We start from the raw sequence: 15,558 nt of genomic DNA, 5'->3' as shown, positions 1-15,558 counted from the left end.
CCGACGCGTGAGTGAAGTCATCCAGGCTTCGGAGGGTCTGTATAGACCTTACTGAGCATGCGCAGTACGCTCTGTTCGGCGAAGACTTCGAGGAGTGTCCTCAAAAATATGGCCGCTGGCCGGCATGCGCAGTTGGCTCTACTAGTGTCTCGCTGGAAGAGACGACTGCGCAGGCGTCGGAGCTGACGCAGAAGGAAGACAACAGAGAAGGGGAGGATGCAGCTGAAGAAGGAGGTGTCACTGGAGAGTGTTCATTAGCATACCGGTAAAAACCTGGATTTTGAAGGAACGGCGCCATGGAGACCACGTCTAAAGGTAAGAGACGAATAGCCTTTCTAAAGGCTATTCCAACGTCTAAAGCAGAAAAAATAGCTTTTTAGTGGTAGAATCCCTTTAAAGAGGATCTTTCATGTCCTCCTGTACATGCGGTTTTATATACCGCTAGAAAGCCGACAGTGCACTAAATTCAGTGCACTGTGGGCTTTCCCCTTATGTGTCCCGGGGCTGGAGACATCGGTGCCTTTAGTTTTGGAACCAATCTTTGCCTACTGTCAGAAGGATGTTCCTGACAGCCTAGCTGGGCTGTGAAAAACACCCCCACTGACAAGTACTCGTCCATAGCCCTCTACTGTAAGAGGGGGCATTCCTTACCACCCAGCAATGACGCTAATGTACTGGGGTGAGGAATGCCCCCACCCCAGTACAAGTCTATGGACAAGTACTGTCAGGAGGGGTTTTCCTCACAGCCCAGCTAGACTGTCAGGAACAACCTTCTGATGGCAGAGATTGGTGTCAAAACTAATGGCACCAATATCTCCAGCCCCCGGGCACATAACGGGAAAGCCGACAGTGCGCTGAATTCAGCACGCTGTTGGCTTTCTAGCGGTATATAAAACAGCATGTGCGGGACATGAAAGGTCCTATTTAAGGGAGAACACTGCACCTGCCAGACACACCCAGGTATCCTCTGCCTGTACTTTTGACATATGCTGGGCTTGTATGGGTGAGCCCCAGAATCAATTCCTCTAGGCACTCCAGTCTGATGTTAAGACTAGTGCGTTCTGCACTTAATATTGTGAGTCCTGGTGGATCCCACACACACCATATAATAAATTTTATCATCAGTGTTGAGATATTTTTGGGCACCAAGGAAGCATGTCCTGCCTCTCATGTCATAAGTCAGGAGTTTATAGAATGTACACAAGCTGTGGCTTTTGCTACAGTGTCGAGAAATTTTCTAAAAATTTTCAGGTGGGTAACAATAAATACTGATTTTCTTCCTACTGGTACGCAGTGGTAATTTCCCAAGTGACGAAACAAGCCTCAGCTGACTGTGCTTTGGTGTCACTAGTTCCCACACAGGACTTCCTGCTTCACGTACTGAAAGAAGTCACCAGGACATCTCACAGATGGACTAAGGAGAGAAACTAGGTAAGCGGCACGAGAAGACAATGACTGATACAAGTCACACAAATTATACAACACAAGGCGATATAACAAGGATAGAAAAGATAAAGGTTGTTCAAAAATAGATAGAAATCTAAAGCATAGAGAGGAAATACAATGGCTCGGTAACAGAGAGCGAATCTGAGGAGAAAAGAGGAACAAGACGCAACTGTTGTGAAACAGAACTCACGAAAACTGCAGATGCTGACAGGTTCTCTGGGATTACTGAAAACACGGTAAGTGATGCAAATTCAGGTTTTTCCAGATATTTAATTTCTTTTAATTTAAAGAATCTAAGTGTTTTGAGTTTTTGAATTAAATGACCAATTTGTCCAGTAATTGAATAGTATTTCTTAGAGAGACGGTCTCATCACAGACATCCTCTTTAATATAGATAGATAGATAGATAGATAGATAGATAGATAGATAGATAGATAGATAGATAGATAGATAGATCATGGAGTAAATCAAGTGGGACCAAAGAAAATTCTGCTTGACGCTTCGATTTGACACATGTAAGTGCCTTTAACAGAGCCTGGAGACAAAACATGAAGCTCGTGAGCCCAACGCAAAATCTCTAGATAAGCCCTAACTAACCTTGTGCCATTTAAAATAATGGTATGTATTATGTGGCAGAAGGACCTTTGAGGTCCTCTCAGGATCCAAGGCCTGATACCACTGCACCCCCTATAGCTATGCCCCTGCTTGAGACACTAAGATATGATTTATGTTGTCAATATACATCCACTGAGGTTGTTGTCTATTCTGGTTCCCAATAGTTACAGCTTAAGCATATTACTATATCCACCACTAAGGGGAGCTCCGTGCTCAGGAATCTATGTAAGTGTCTTTGAAGGCTATAGAAGTTGTAAAATATCTATGCAGTCAGCTCCCTCTAATGGTAAGCTGCAGCAACGTGCTATGACAGTCAGGAAGCAGGAGGCATTCCCTCCATAGACTCCATAGTATGCTGTGGTCAGCATATGGAAAGAGGATAGGTCACTACCAGTGGCGTAACTACTGTGGTAGCAGCTGCCACAGGACCCGGGACATTAGGGGGCCGATGACAGCCTGTACCGCTGCGTTTTTTTTTTTTTTTCTAATAGGCCGTTACGGGCCCTATTTACTTACCGATCCTGGCTGGGCCGGGATCAGTAAGTGACACTGTGGGCCCCACAAACACTGTCATTATACTCGGGGGGTCTGCAAAGACCCCCGAGTATAATGATCGGAGGCCCGGGAGAGGTAAGAGACATAAAAAAAACACTGTTACTTACCTCTCCACGATTCGGGCAGGCCTCAGGCTTAGTTGTCTGACATCTTTGACATCACATGAACCCGGCCTGCGTCCCGGGTCATGTGACATCCGATGTCATTGAAGAAGGACGACAGCGGAGGCCGACAGCGTAGGAGCCGGGGGACAGGTAAACAACAGAAGTTTTTATGTTTTTATTCCCTCGGGTCTCCGATTATTATACTCTGGTGTGTGAAAAAAACCCAGAGTATAATAATTGTTTATGGGTGTATACAGTGGAGCATAATACTGTGTGCAGGCCTTGACATCGCAGCCTTGTTGGAACATGGTGGTCATCCACCATATTATCCTCTACTCCATCCGTCTGTATGATGGCACTCATCAGTAACAAGTCTGTTTTAAAATTAGTCTTCATGTATGTCTGGGCCTACTTCTTCTGAGCACTGTTTAGGGGTGGCTGAATAGTAGGTTTATGCGCAACTGCAAACCCCTGGAGGATCCTACACTTTGAAGTTCATGGGACTATCAAGGCACTAATGGCATCATAACAGATTGCTGCTTTGTAAGGCTAAAGCCCCAACTAGTGGGCCACAGCAAAAAATCACTGAGGTAAAATCCATGGTGGCCATGCATTGTAGTTTTTCCCGCAGTGCTTTTCACAGAAAGTCCACAGAAGTTTCCTCTGTGGACTTTCTGCTTCCATTATACCAATAGGGAAGCCATTGACGTTTCTGTAAGTATAATTGACATGCTGCAAATTACAAACCGACAACGGTTTTGGAAATCGCAACGTGTCTACAACACATATTTTCCCGCAATGTATGGAATCCCATTCACCTTGCAGTGACTGTAAAACGACTTTTTCTGTTGAGTTTATGCCACGTGGGGCCCTGGTCTAATGCTGTTTTAGCAGCAGTTCTCTCAATCTGATGAATTTGTCAAAGAGAAACCTTCCCAATAGCCACAAATCTCTTTGATCCTGCTTAAGTTTTTGTAAAATATCTAATCTTTTTATACCTTGTCCAAGGCATTGCACTATTGGATGCTTTTCGGCAGCAAAGAGATCCTTTTTCTTTCCCATGATGCTTGAAACCTGCTTAATAATGTGGATCGTCCTTCTTACTTCCCTTCTTACTTCCATTCCCTTACTTTCTTACTCACCTGGCAAACTAATTATCACAGGTGTTTGAGATTGATTTCAATGATCCAAAGAGCCCTGAGACACAATGCCGTGAGACACAATGCCATGAGACACAATGCCATGAGATACAATGCCATGAGATACAATGCTATGAGATACAATGCCATGAGACACAATGCCATGAGATACAATGCTATGAGATACAATGCCATGAGACACAATGCCATGCACGAGTTTAATTGAAAAACAGAAAATAAATCTTTATGACACTTAAATCTGATTTGCATAATAATTTGGAAAACAATGTAAACCTGTATTTCTGCTGCTCTTTCTCTCCCCCTCTGTTCACACCTCCCTTATAAACTTCTATTAACATGTGCAATGTGAGTTATGCCATCTTTATTTTATCCTAATAATTTTCAGAGTAAGTCATTTTAGCAAGGGGAGCAAGGAAAAGATCTCAAAAACGAGCCGAAAGGATATTTTTCTCCGAAAAAATATATTACAAAGTTTATCACCTGTGCATGGTATAATCAATGGCATTGTCAGTGCTTACATTGGAAAACATTTTTAGGGGGAACTCTGGAATAATGGCTCCCGCCCCCACCGCAACCCCACCCCTGTGGACACACGCATTCCTGCACACACTATTATGCCTAATATTGACATAAATGATGCCCCATAGTGGCCCCAGCACACAGTATTATATGCCCCAAGTGACCCTTGCATGCAGTATTATATGCCCCCAAGTGGCCCCTGCACACAGTAGTATATGGCCCCCAAATGGCCCTTGCACACAGTAGTATATGTCCCCAAGTGGCCCCTGCACACAGTAGTATATGCCCCCCAAATGGCCCTTGCACACAGTAGTATACAGTCCTATGAAAAAGTTTGGGCACCCCTATTAATCTTAATCATTTTTAGTTCTAAATATTTTGGTATTTGCAACAGCCATTTCAGTTTGATATATCTAATAACTGATGGACACAGTAATATTTCAGGATTGAAATGAGGTTTATTGTACTAACAGAAAATGTGCAATATGCATTAAACCAAAATTTGACCGGTGCAAAAGTATGGGCACCTCAACAGAAAAGTGACATTAATATTTAGTAGATCCTCCTTTTGCAAAGATAACAGCCTCTAGTTGCTTCCTGTAGCTTTTAATCAGTTCCTGGATCCTGGATAAAGGTATTTTGGACAAACAATTCAAGTTCAGTTAAGTTAGATGGTCGCCGAGCATGGACAGCCCGCTTCAAATCATCCCACAGATGTTCAATGATATTCAGGTCTGGGGACTGGGATGGCCATTCCAGAACATTGTAATTGTTCCTCTGCATGAATGCCTGAGTTGATTTGGAGCAGTGTTTTGGATCATTGTCTTGCTGAAATATCCATCCCCGGCGTAACTTCAACTTCGTCACTGATTCTTGAACATTATTCTCAAGAATCTGCTGATACTGAGTGGAATCCATGCGACCCTCAACTTTAACAAGATTCCCGGTGCCAGCATTGGCCACACAGCCCCAAAGCATGATGGAACCTCCACCAAATTTTACAGTGGGTAGCAAGTGTTTTTCTTGGAATGCTGTTTCTTTTTGGACGCCATGCATAACGCCTTTTTTTTATAACCAAACAACTCAATCTTTGTTTCCAAAATGAAGTTGGCTTCTCCAAATGTGCTTTTGCATACCTCAGGCAACTCTATTTGTGGCGTACGTGCAGAAACGGCTTCTTTCTCATCACTCTCCCATACAGCTTCTTTCTCATCACTCTCCCTGACAGCTTCTCCTTGTGCAAAGTGCGCTGTATTGTTACCGATGCACAGTGACACCATCTGCAGCAAGATGATCCCGAAGCTCTTTGGAGGTGGTCTGTGGATTGTCCTTGACTGTTCTCACCATTCTTCTTCTCTGCCTTTCTGATATTTTTCTTGGCCTGCCACTTCTGGACTTAACAAGAACTGTCCCTGTGGTCTTCCATTTCCTTACTATGTTCCTCACAGTGGAAACTGACAGGTTAAATCTCTGAGACAACGTTTTGTATCCTTCCCCTGAACAACTATGTTGAACAATCTTTGTTTTCAGATCATTTGAGAGCGGGCTGTCCATGTTCGGCGACCATCAAACTTAACTGAACTTGAATTGTTTTGTAGAAAGAAATGGTCCAAAATACCTTCATCCAGGATCCAGGGACTGATTAAAAGCTACAGGAAGCGACTAGAGGCTGTTATCTTTGCAAAAGGAGGATGTACTAAATATTAATGTCACTTTTCTGTTGAGGTGCCCATATTTTTGCACCGGTCAAATTTTGGTTTAATGCATATTGCACATTTTCTGTTAGTACAATAAACCTCATTTCAATCCTGAAATATTACTGTGTCCATCAGTTATTAGATATATCAAACTGAAATGGCTGTTGCAAACACCAAAATATTTAGAACTAAAAATGATTAAGATTAATAGGGGTGTCCAAACTTTTTCATAGGACTGTATGTCCCCAAGTGACCCCTGCACACATTGTTATGCCTCAAGTGGCCCCTGCACGAAGTATTATGCCCAAAGTGGCCCCTGCACACAGTAGTATATGTCCCCAAGTGGCCCCTGCACACAGTATTATGCCCCAAGTGGCCCTTACACACGGAATTATATGCTCCAAGTGGCCCTTGCACACAGTATTAATAATCCTAGGTAGAAGCCCCTAGAAATAATCAGTAGTAACAACACTGATATAGCAGGAAAATAGCAAAGTGTTGTAAGGGGAAAGCAGTCAGGATGCAATGAGCCAAAGGTTAAGATAAAAAGGGTATAGTGCTTATACAAGAAAAAACAAAGGCACCAAGCTATGCATAGCCTAATTCTGTGACAACAAAGAAATAATTTTTCCAAAGATGCAATCAAAGAATAATCAGGAATGCAGTCAAGGGTCAGGGCAAGTAAAATGACGTGTACCAAGTGTACCGGCCACTATGTGTATGTATTTTGCAAGCAATAGTTGAGCCACACCAGTAAGAGATCCACAGCCACTGGATCCTGGAAGACCACATCAGAAATTGCAACTAGGGGAGGTTGCTGGAAATGGGCTATGTAATAGTTGAGTTCAATCATACACTTAATTGACTGCTATTTTTGGATTTTTAGAAACATAGGCACACAAGCAAGTTAAAGACTAGGTTTGTAATAAATATATACATACATTTCCTAAAACATGAATTTGTTTAACAGAGTACAAGATAGAATGGAAAACACTTCCATCACCCTACACCATCCTACTCCATTGGCAAATAAAGACCTGGATTTTCAGACAAGCTGGGCAAATGATGAGGAATCTGCTTATGATGAACCCTCTTTGGGGTAAGTTTTAAAGTGAATTGTTTGTCATAAAATGAAGAACACTGCTTATGGTGACTCTGCTAGAACATTCTGCATAAAAGATTCACTCAAATTGCAGAATCTTTGAGTTGCAGTGTAAGTAGAGAAACTTACCTGTTTACCCATCCCCAGTGACCTAACTAAAGTCTTGTGGACCCTGGTGCAATCTTTTGTCCGGGGCCCCCTACCTCAATCTTTATCACCCTTAGTATGGTTAGGGTAATCTGTGGGTCTCCTTGGTTTATGGGCCAGATGGAAGCTGCAATCTCAATACTGATACCAGTGTAACTTGCACCCTCTCAAGTTACGCCCTTGCCCATCCCATATACTTATACTTACTCATTATGATCCATTTAAATGTTGTGAATGTAAAGTTATAAATCACCCTGGTGTAAATAAATAACTGAACAACTTTCATTTACAGTCAAGGCGCCATACCCTATTTGGTGCATGATAACCCTACTGCTGGTGAGAGATTGGATTCTGAGAGCCAAAGGACTGTGATCACAGAAAGTATGTCAGTGACAGTCTCTGATGAGGAAAAGTTGCAACTTCTTAACAAGAACACAGAGCTTCGTAGGCTTAATGCAGAGGTATTTATTTACTACTTTAGTTTATGCACAGGTGAACACGGGCAGGGCTCCTGTACAAGAGCAGTTATGGGGCCCTTGTTTTCCATTATCTCAGTCCACTAGTAATTTCTAGCCATGAAGTTCTATAGCATAAGAGTCTATCTTCAAATGAATGGACAGTAGAGTGTTGCTGTTTGGGTGATAGACCCCCTTTCCAACTGGGCCCCGAAGCAGCACCAATGGTATGTCTGTCCCTGAGTTTCTAAATTTATGATTATCTTGATATGGACTTGTATAATAATTTTACAATTGTACTCTCATCCACAGTTAATGAAACTGAACCAACAATGGGATGATATTTACCGTAAAACAACAGAAAGGATGCATCATACGGCAAGGGCATTGCAAGATGAGGTGCAGATCCTAAGACAATACAGTGATAAACTCACTTTGAAGTTAGAGCATGAGCAGGTATAAGAAAATCCCAGTATAACGCAATGCTAAATACTAACATGTCAAGTCAGGACTAGAGATGAGCGAGTAGTATTTGATCGAGTAGGTATTCGATCGAATACTACGGTATTCGAAATACTCGTACTCGATCAAGTACCACTCGCTATTCGAATGGAAAAGTTCGATGCAGAACCAGCATTGAGTGACTGAATGCTATACAGTCGGCCAATCAACGCTGGTTCTTCTCCTACCTTTAGAAGTCTTCTCCGTGCAGCTTCCCCGCAGCGTCTTCCGGCTCTGAATTCACTCTTCCAGGCATCGGGCCTGGGCAGTGCCAACTGCGCATGCCTGCTTGTAGTGCGGACATGCGCAGTCGGCTCTGCCCAGGCCCGATGCCTGGCAGAGTGAATGAAGAGCCGGAAGATGCCGCGGGGACGCTGCAAGGAGAAGACTTCTCGGAGGATCCAGCCCGACCCTCACTCGTGTACTTGGTAAGTGTAATTTGATCAAACGTTGCCTACCCCTGAAACGAGCATTTTCCCCCCCATAGAGTATAATAGGATTCGATATTCAATTCGAGTAGTTGAATATTGAGGGGCTGCTCGAAACGAATATCGAATCTCGAACATCTTACTGTTCGCTCATCTCTAGTCAGGACACTTCTCTATCATAACCGGGGTTAGTAATATATACTGGTAATGAAAAATTCTAGGTTTGCTTATTAGGGAGTGTTTGGGCGCACACTGGTCCTTGGGTGTACACACGTCATTCAGTAAAAGAGATAGAATTTTCATCATCAATACATGAAAGTAAAAAAAGTGAAAACATAATAATTGTATTCAATATAATATCTGTTGGTTTTCCTTTACAACTTGATATCGTATTTTCTCAGAATAAGAGGGAATTTTATGAGACTTCACTACTTCAAGAGATGAAAAGAAATCAGAAGATGCAAGAGTATGTCCGACATCTTGAAGGTATGCTGCACTACAACACACTTTCTCAGCGTGGCACATACAGTGTAAGTAATATAATATTCTTGCTATAAAGACAAATACTCGGAAATATAAAAAAAGCCTTATTAAAAAAAGGGTCACTGTGATTTATGATGTCACTTCAATTTAACATATCAGGCAAAAGAAATGAAAATCCATTCAAACCTTACTGCTGTTCCGATACAGCAGGAAGACTATAAGGGATGTTCGGATCATTCTCCTGAGAAAGGCAAGCAAGATTCTAAGAAACAGCAGACAAATTCAGGCAGCAAGCTTATAAACAAAACCATTTGCAGTAAGAAGCAAGAACATACAATTGTGGCAAGTGAGCAGGATATTAACCAGCTAAAGGAACAGCTGCAAGCCCTGAAATGTCAGGTAATTATGTTATATATAGATATATTGTACTATATAAACGCAGACCAGAATGGGGCCCAGTCCTGGTTAGTCCTATCCTCCGTACTACTAGGTAGTAAGGACCTGTGTAGGACAGTGCAAGTTGTCATATAAGCATGAAACAGATTTATTTTTTTTTTAATGGCAGGCTAATCTCTGAAACATGTATAAATATGCCATATAAAAGTCATAAGAATGTTTGTCTTGTGTTTTTATTATATTTTTTATAGCAGTAGTAGTATGGGATTGTGACACATCCCTACGACCAAGCATGTACCTGCTTTCTTGCCGCTGATTTTAGAATTGGGATAAGTGTTTTAATGTTCCCTTTCTCCTTTAGACAGAAATGTATGCTGCAGATTATAAGACTGAACATATAGATCGAGAACGCATGAAAACAGAGAATGAAAAGCTAAAGAAGAAAGAGAAAGAAATGAGAGAGCAAATGCTGATTCTAAAAGAACAGGTAGGATAATAGTTTCTTATACCATACAACCCTTTTTCTACACAGATCTTCAACTAGGTTCACATGTGCACAATCGGGTTTTATAATATTGAGATGTCATAAGTTAGTTTTGTGGAAAGTTAGTAAATGATATTTTACACATCTAACCAAAAGCTTCCATGTGCAACAGACCAAAGCAATTCTGTCCACTCAGGTTGTGGTCTCTTATTTCATATTTATTTGTGAGATCTGAAAACATAATCCTGAATCCTGGACTTTTACAGTATGGATCTCACCAGAAATCTGTGGTCATTCTGTAGCTAATTCCAGATACGTTGTATATAAATTTCACCCCCTATTCACTGAATGTAAAATCTGCAACAAATCTGAGATATAATTGCCAATTTTTACTTATTTAGTTTTTACTTTACACATGATTCGGGCTCCTGATTTGCCATAATGAAAAGCTATGGGTGACATGTCATCCATAGTGACATCACTAGAGTTCATGTGATTTATTGCAGTCAAGTATTTAACTATAGGGGGTGCAAACGGTGCAGTCGCACCAGGATCCTTAGGGGGCCCATAAGCACTGGCATCACTATTGAGATTGCAGCTTCCATCTGGCCCATAAGCCAAGGAGACCCACAGATTACCCTAACCACACTAAGGTGGGTTAAACTCCTTAGCACCCGTAACCATCACTATCAAGAATTCACTGTAGGGATGAGGTAGAGGGCCCCGAACAAAAGATTGCATTGAGGTTCGCATGACTTTAGCTACGCTACGAGTTGCAGTTATGCCTATTCATTGAATAATAGAGATGAGCGAACACTGTTCGGATCAGCCGTTCCGAACAGCACGCTCCCATAGAAATGAATGGAAGCAGCTGGCACGTACACTTTGCCTGCGGCGGTCGCTTAACCCCCCCCCCCCCCCCCGCGTGCCGACTACGTCCATTCATTTCTATGGGAGCGTGCTGTTCGGAACGGCTGTTCCAAACAGTGTTCGCTTATCTCTACTGAATAATACAAAATTTTCCATTTTTTTACATTTCAACATCTCTGTTACCAGACATTGAATCATCATTTTATTGTTTACTTCCTTAAGATGAAAATCTGTTGTGATCATGAGATGAATATCTAGGTGCTTAGCTCTTTAGGCTCTTTTGTACATTTTGCTGCATTTTTTTGAGCCAAAGACAAGAGTGGTTATAAAGGCAATGGGAAATATATAAGAAGTTCTTATACTTCTACCTTCTGCTTAATCCACTCCTGGCTTTGGCTGTAAAAAGCGCTGCAAAATCTGCAACAATAAAAGCTCCATAACTGACATGAACAAGACATAAGTTTATAGTCAAAGACATTTGTAGTGGAAGGATCCTATCTAATAATTGCTTATATCATTTATTATTTTGTCTTTGTAAGAAAATGGTTTACCTTTGTATCTAATAGTAGTGTGTTATCTACACAGCTGAAAGTATATGAAGATGATTTTCGGAAGGAGCGTTGTGATAAGCAAGTCTTGCAACGTCTTCTCAAAAGTCGCAGCGTGACACGGGACCCAATACTTGTACACCGCTGCAATAATGTGACCCATCATAAGGGATCAATTGAGAGCTCTAGTGGACTGTCCAGGAGTGAAAGCAATAGAGAACACATTGAAAGGCATAGAGAGGAACCAGCTCAAAAACATTGTATGGGGTTTTAGAAAATGTCATGGAAGCTTCTGTGAAATACATCAGCCAAGGAAATCCACAGATGTACTCGTATTCCTGACTGATGAGACATCACAAATGTCTATACTGTGAATACTTCTAGTTATTTCATTTAGAGATGTGTTCTGTTCTGATGAATGCATAATACAGGCTAAAATATGTCCTCCTGCACCTAGCGAAATATCTGCAAGAAATAGGGCTTTCTTGGTGATCTTGTAGTAAAGTCCTGATAACACAGTGAACCATTTCTGCTGTGGTATTATAAACTGCAATCTACATACAAGCTTGTATTGCTCCCTATATATCTAGGACACTTCACAGGTAAATTTATAACTTCTATTGTATTGCCATAGGTTCAGAGGAATATAACTACTAAAACAAAAAAACAGGATGTATGTACTGTACATTGCAATGAGAACCCTAGCTTTACATGTGTAGGTTATACCTTTCAGCATATGGATATTGTCCCAAATACAAAACCACACCCTTAGGTTATGTTTTGCTGGGGTTGGAGCAGAAATGTAATGTAAAAAAAAATCCCTATAATGGTGTTATGATAAGATAAGATAATCCTTTAATAGTCCCACATTGGGGAAATTTCAGTATGTTACAGCAGCATAGTAATACAGATACAGGATAATACACAGTAATATATTACAGACGTAGGCATGCATACGCTGACAAGAGAAGATATATTAGCAGCTAAGGAAAAACGGAAGAGAAAGAGGAAGACTTCATAGTCATAATCATTAGTTCTCTGTGCGGAGTGATCTTCACTTGGTCTGATGTAGATTATACAGCCTGGTCGCGGTTGGAAGGAAGGACCTGCGATAGTGCTCCTTCTCACACTTGGGGTGAAGCAGACGGTCACTTACAGTGCTGCCAAGTCCCATCAAGGTCTCATACATGGGGTGGGATTTGCTCTCCCACATGGAGGTCATCACAGACAGTATCCTTCTGTCACCCACCACCTGAACTGGGTCCAGGGGGCTCCCCAGGACAGAGCTGGCCCTCCTGATCAGTCTGTCAAGTCTATTTCTGTCCCTGGTTGATATACTGCTCCCCCAGCAGGCCACACCGAAAAAGATGGCTGAAGCAACCAGAGAGTTGAAAAAGGCCCTAAGAAGTGTCCCCTGGACTCCGAAGGCCCTCAGCTTCCTGAGCAGGTAGAGTCTGCTGTGGCCCTTTCTGTGCAGCGCCTCCAGGTGATCAGCCCAGTCTAGTTTATTGTTGAGGATCACGCCCAGATACTTATAGGTCCTGACTATGTCAATACATGTTCCTTGGATCTCCACCGGGGTCGGAGCACCTCTCCGTTTACTAAAGTCCACCACCATCTCCTTGGTCTTCCCAGCATTAATCCTGAGCTACCAAAATGTATGGCTTTTTAATAAAATTTATAAAAAGAAACCCTGCTGTAGATTTTTAGTTAATCCCAGGGTGAGCCCCACTTTGTCCTGCAGTCTTGGTCTGTCTAATTTAGTTAATTGGGCATAAGGTGTGAGGACCCAAGCTCCTTCAGATTTCACTCTATCTCAGCAATGAAACAATTGTCATGAAGCTATGAGAGCACTGATCTGCTACAGATCAGATTGTACAGACTGAATTGCTTTGCGTATGCTGTCTGTACTAGATCTTTATGTGTAGTTAGTGCTGGAGCGTCATAGTATTATAGTTTGTTTGTTCTGTTTATTTCTGTTATCACAACCTACAAATAAATGTGGTTGCGGCCAGTTCTAATACAATCTTGCTGTGTGGTCTGCCATTTACTTGTGTGCCTGTCTATCCCATGAGACAAGTAACCCACTATTTAGTCCCTTTACAATATTCACCTACATGCACAGCAACTATAGCAATAAATGTCAAAGTGCCATAAATGCTGCTCAGCTAATTGTAACCGGTATATCCTATACAAGTATATAGTGGGCTATCAATCCAGTGAATGAGAATTATCAACAAGACAACAATATTACTAGCGGTTGAATATCAGCGGGAAAATTCCCAGTGGGCCCACTGGAATATGGGCAGCTGGGCCAGCAAGCTACCTGCTAGAGATGAGCGAACACTGTTCGGATCAGCCATTCCGAACAGCACACTCCCATAGAAATAAATGGAAGCACCTGGCACGTACACTTTGCCGGCGGCCGGCCAGCGTCACAGGTGCTTCCATTCATTTCTATGGGAGCGTGCTGTTCGGAACGGCTGATCCGAACAGTGTTCGCTCATCTCTACTACCTGCCCCAAAGCCCAGCCCTTTACCCTAACTATTGCTGCAAAGTGCAGCCTGGCGGCCCCCATTCTGTACCTTCAGAGAGGGGGAGGGAGCACCGAGTGTGTGTTGGATGAATCTTGTGAGTGGTTTCATTCATACTGCACAGATCCTAACTGAAACTGCTATTATACTCTGGGGTCTCTTCACAACCCAGAGTGTAATATTCTGAGGCCCAGAGAAGTTGACAAACATAACAACCAGTGTTGCTCACCTTTCCTGACTTTCTATGCAGGTCTTCCAGCCTCTTCAAAAATGACATCAGCGACCACTGTGGCCTTTGCTGGGTCTCTGTAATCATGTTGGCGTCATGACACAAAATAAAGGACATTATAGTGTGTGGAGGAGACACTATGGGACTTCATATTGTGTGCAGATGCTACTATTAGTCATTATATTTTAGGAAATATATGCAAATCTGTTTTTCAAGATGTAAACAGTGGAGATGAGCGAACACTAAAATGTTCGAGGTTCGAAATTCGATTCGAACAGCCGCTCACTGTTCGAGTGTTCGAATGGGTTTCGAACCCCATTATAGTCTATGGGGAACATAAACTCGTTAAGGGGGAAACCCAAATTCGTGTCTGGAGGGTCACCAAGTCCACTATGACACCCCAGGAAATGATACCAACACCCTGGAATGACACTGGGACAGCAGGGGAAGCATGTCTGGGGGCATAAAAGTCACTTTATTTCATGGAAATCCCTGTCAGTTTGCGATTTTCGCAAGCTAACTTTTCCCCATAGAAATGCATTGGCCAGTGCTGATTGGCCAGAGTACGGAACTCGACCAATCAGCGCTGGCTCTGCTGGAGGAGGCGGAGTCTAAGATAGCTCCACACCAGTCTCCATTCAGGTCCGACCTTAGACTCCGCCTCCTCCGGCAGAGCCAGCGCTGATTGGCCGAAGGCTGGCCAATGCATTCCTATGCGAATGCAGACTTAGCAGTGCTGAGTCAGTTTTGCTCAACTACACATCTGATGCACACTCGGCACTGCTACATCAGATGTAGCAATCTGATGTAGCAGAGCCGAGGGTGCACTAGAACCCCTGTGCAAACTCAGTTCACGCTAATAGAATGCATTGGCCAGCGCTGATTGGCCAATGCATTCTATTAGCCCGATGAAGTAGAGCTGAATGTGTGTGCTAAGCACACACATTCAGCACTGCTTCATCACGCCAATACAATGCATTAGCCAGTGCTGATTGGCCAGAGTACGGAATTCGGCCAATCAGCGCTGGCTCTGCTGGAGGAGGCGGAGTCTAAGGTCGGACCTGAATGGAGACTGGTGTGGAGCGATCTTAGACTCCGCCTCCTCCAGCAGAGCCAGCGCTGATTGGCCGAATTCCGTACTCTGGCCAATCAGCGCTGGCCAATGCATTCTATTAGCTTGATGAAGCAGAGTGTGCACAAGGGTTCAAGCGCACCCTCGGCTCTGATGTAGCAGAGCTGAGGCTGCACAAGGGTTCAAGCGCACCCTCGGCTCTGATGTAGGAG

At 42.8% G+C, this 15,558-nt stretch overlaps 1 protein-coding gene across 3 annotated transcripts; it reads left to right on the top strand.

Moving 5' to 3' along the window:
* The first annotated feature begins 1,361 nt into the window (after positions 1-1,361).
* LOC142184172 (uncharacterized) lies at positions 1,362-11,900 on the top strand. 3 transcript variants are annotated; one of them, XM_075258911.1, is made up of 8 exons: positions 1,362-1,431; positions 7,067-7,195; positions 7,638-7,806; positions 8,113-8,256; positions 9,131-9,259; positions 9,372-9,611; positions 9,970-10,095; positions 11,548-11,900. In XM_075258911.1, exons 2-8 carry the CDS (start codon positions 7,080-7,082, stop codon positions 11,782-11,784), a joined length of 1,161 nt encoding a protein of 386 aa, XP_075115012.1. In that variant the 5' UTR covers positions 1,362-1,431; positions 7,067-7,079; the 3' UTR covers positions 11,785-11,900. The 3 variants fall into 3 exon arrangements, with proteins under 3 accessions (XP_075115012.1, XP_075115011.1, XP_075115010.1); XM_075258910.1 differs by having other exon boundaries at positions 1,394-1,682; positions 7,079-7,195; XM_075258909.1 differs by having other exon boundaries at positions 1,394-1,682.
* Positions 11,901-15,558: the final 3,658 nt, after the last annotated feature.

Source organism: Leptodactylus fuscus, chromosome 11, assembly GCF_031893055.1.
Source record: "Leptodactylus fuscus isolate aLepFus1 chromosome 11, aLepFus1.hap2, whole genome shotgun sequence".
Taxonomy (NCBI): domain Eukaryota; kingdom Metazoa; phylum Chordata; class Amphibia; order Anura; family Leptodactylidae; genus Leptodactylus; species Leptodactylus fuscus.
Note: the sequence above shows the minus strand (reverse complement) of the source record. Positions and strands in the feature narration are given on the sequence as shown.

Bases quoted from the DNA above. Each gene is read 5' to 3' on its own strand.
- LOC142184172 (XM_075258909.1), top strand. From the start codon at position 1,648: ATGCTGACAGGTTCTCTGGGATTACTGAAAACACG. The intron at 7,196-7,637 runs GTAAGTTTTAAA...TTTCATTTACAG, and splicing joins TATGATGAACCCTCTTTGGG to TCAAGGCGCCATACCCTATT. The intron at 10,096-11,547 runs GTAGGATAATAG...TTATCTACACAG, and splicing joins TGCTGATTCTAAAAGAACAG to CTGAAAGTATATGAAGATGA.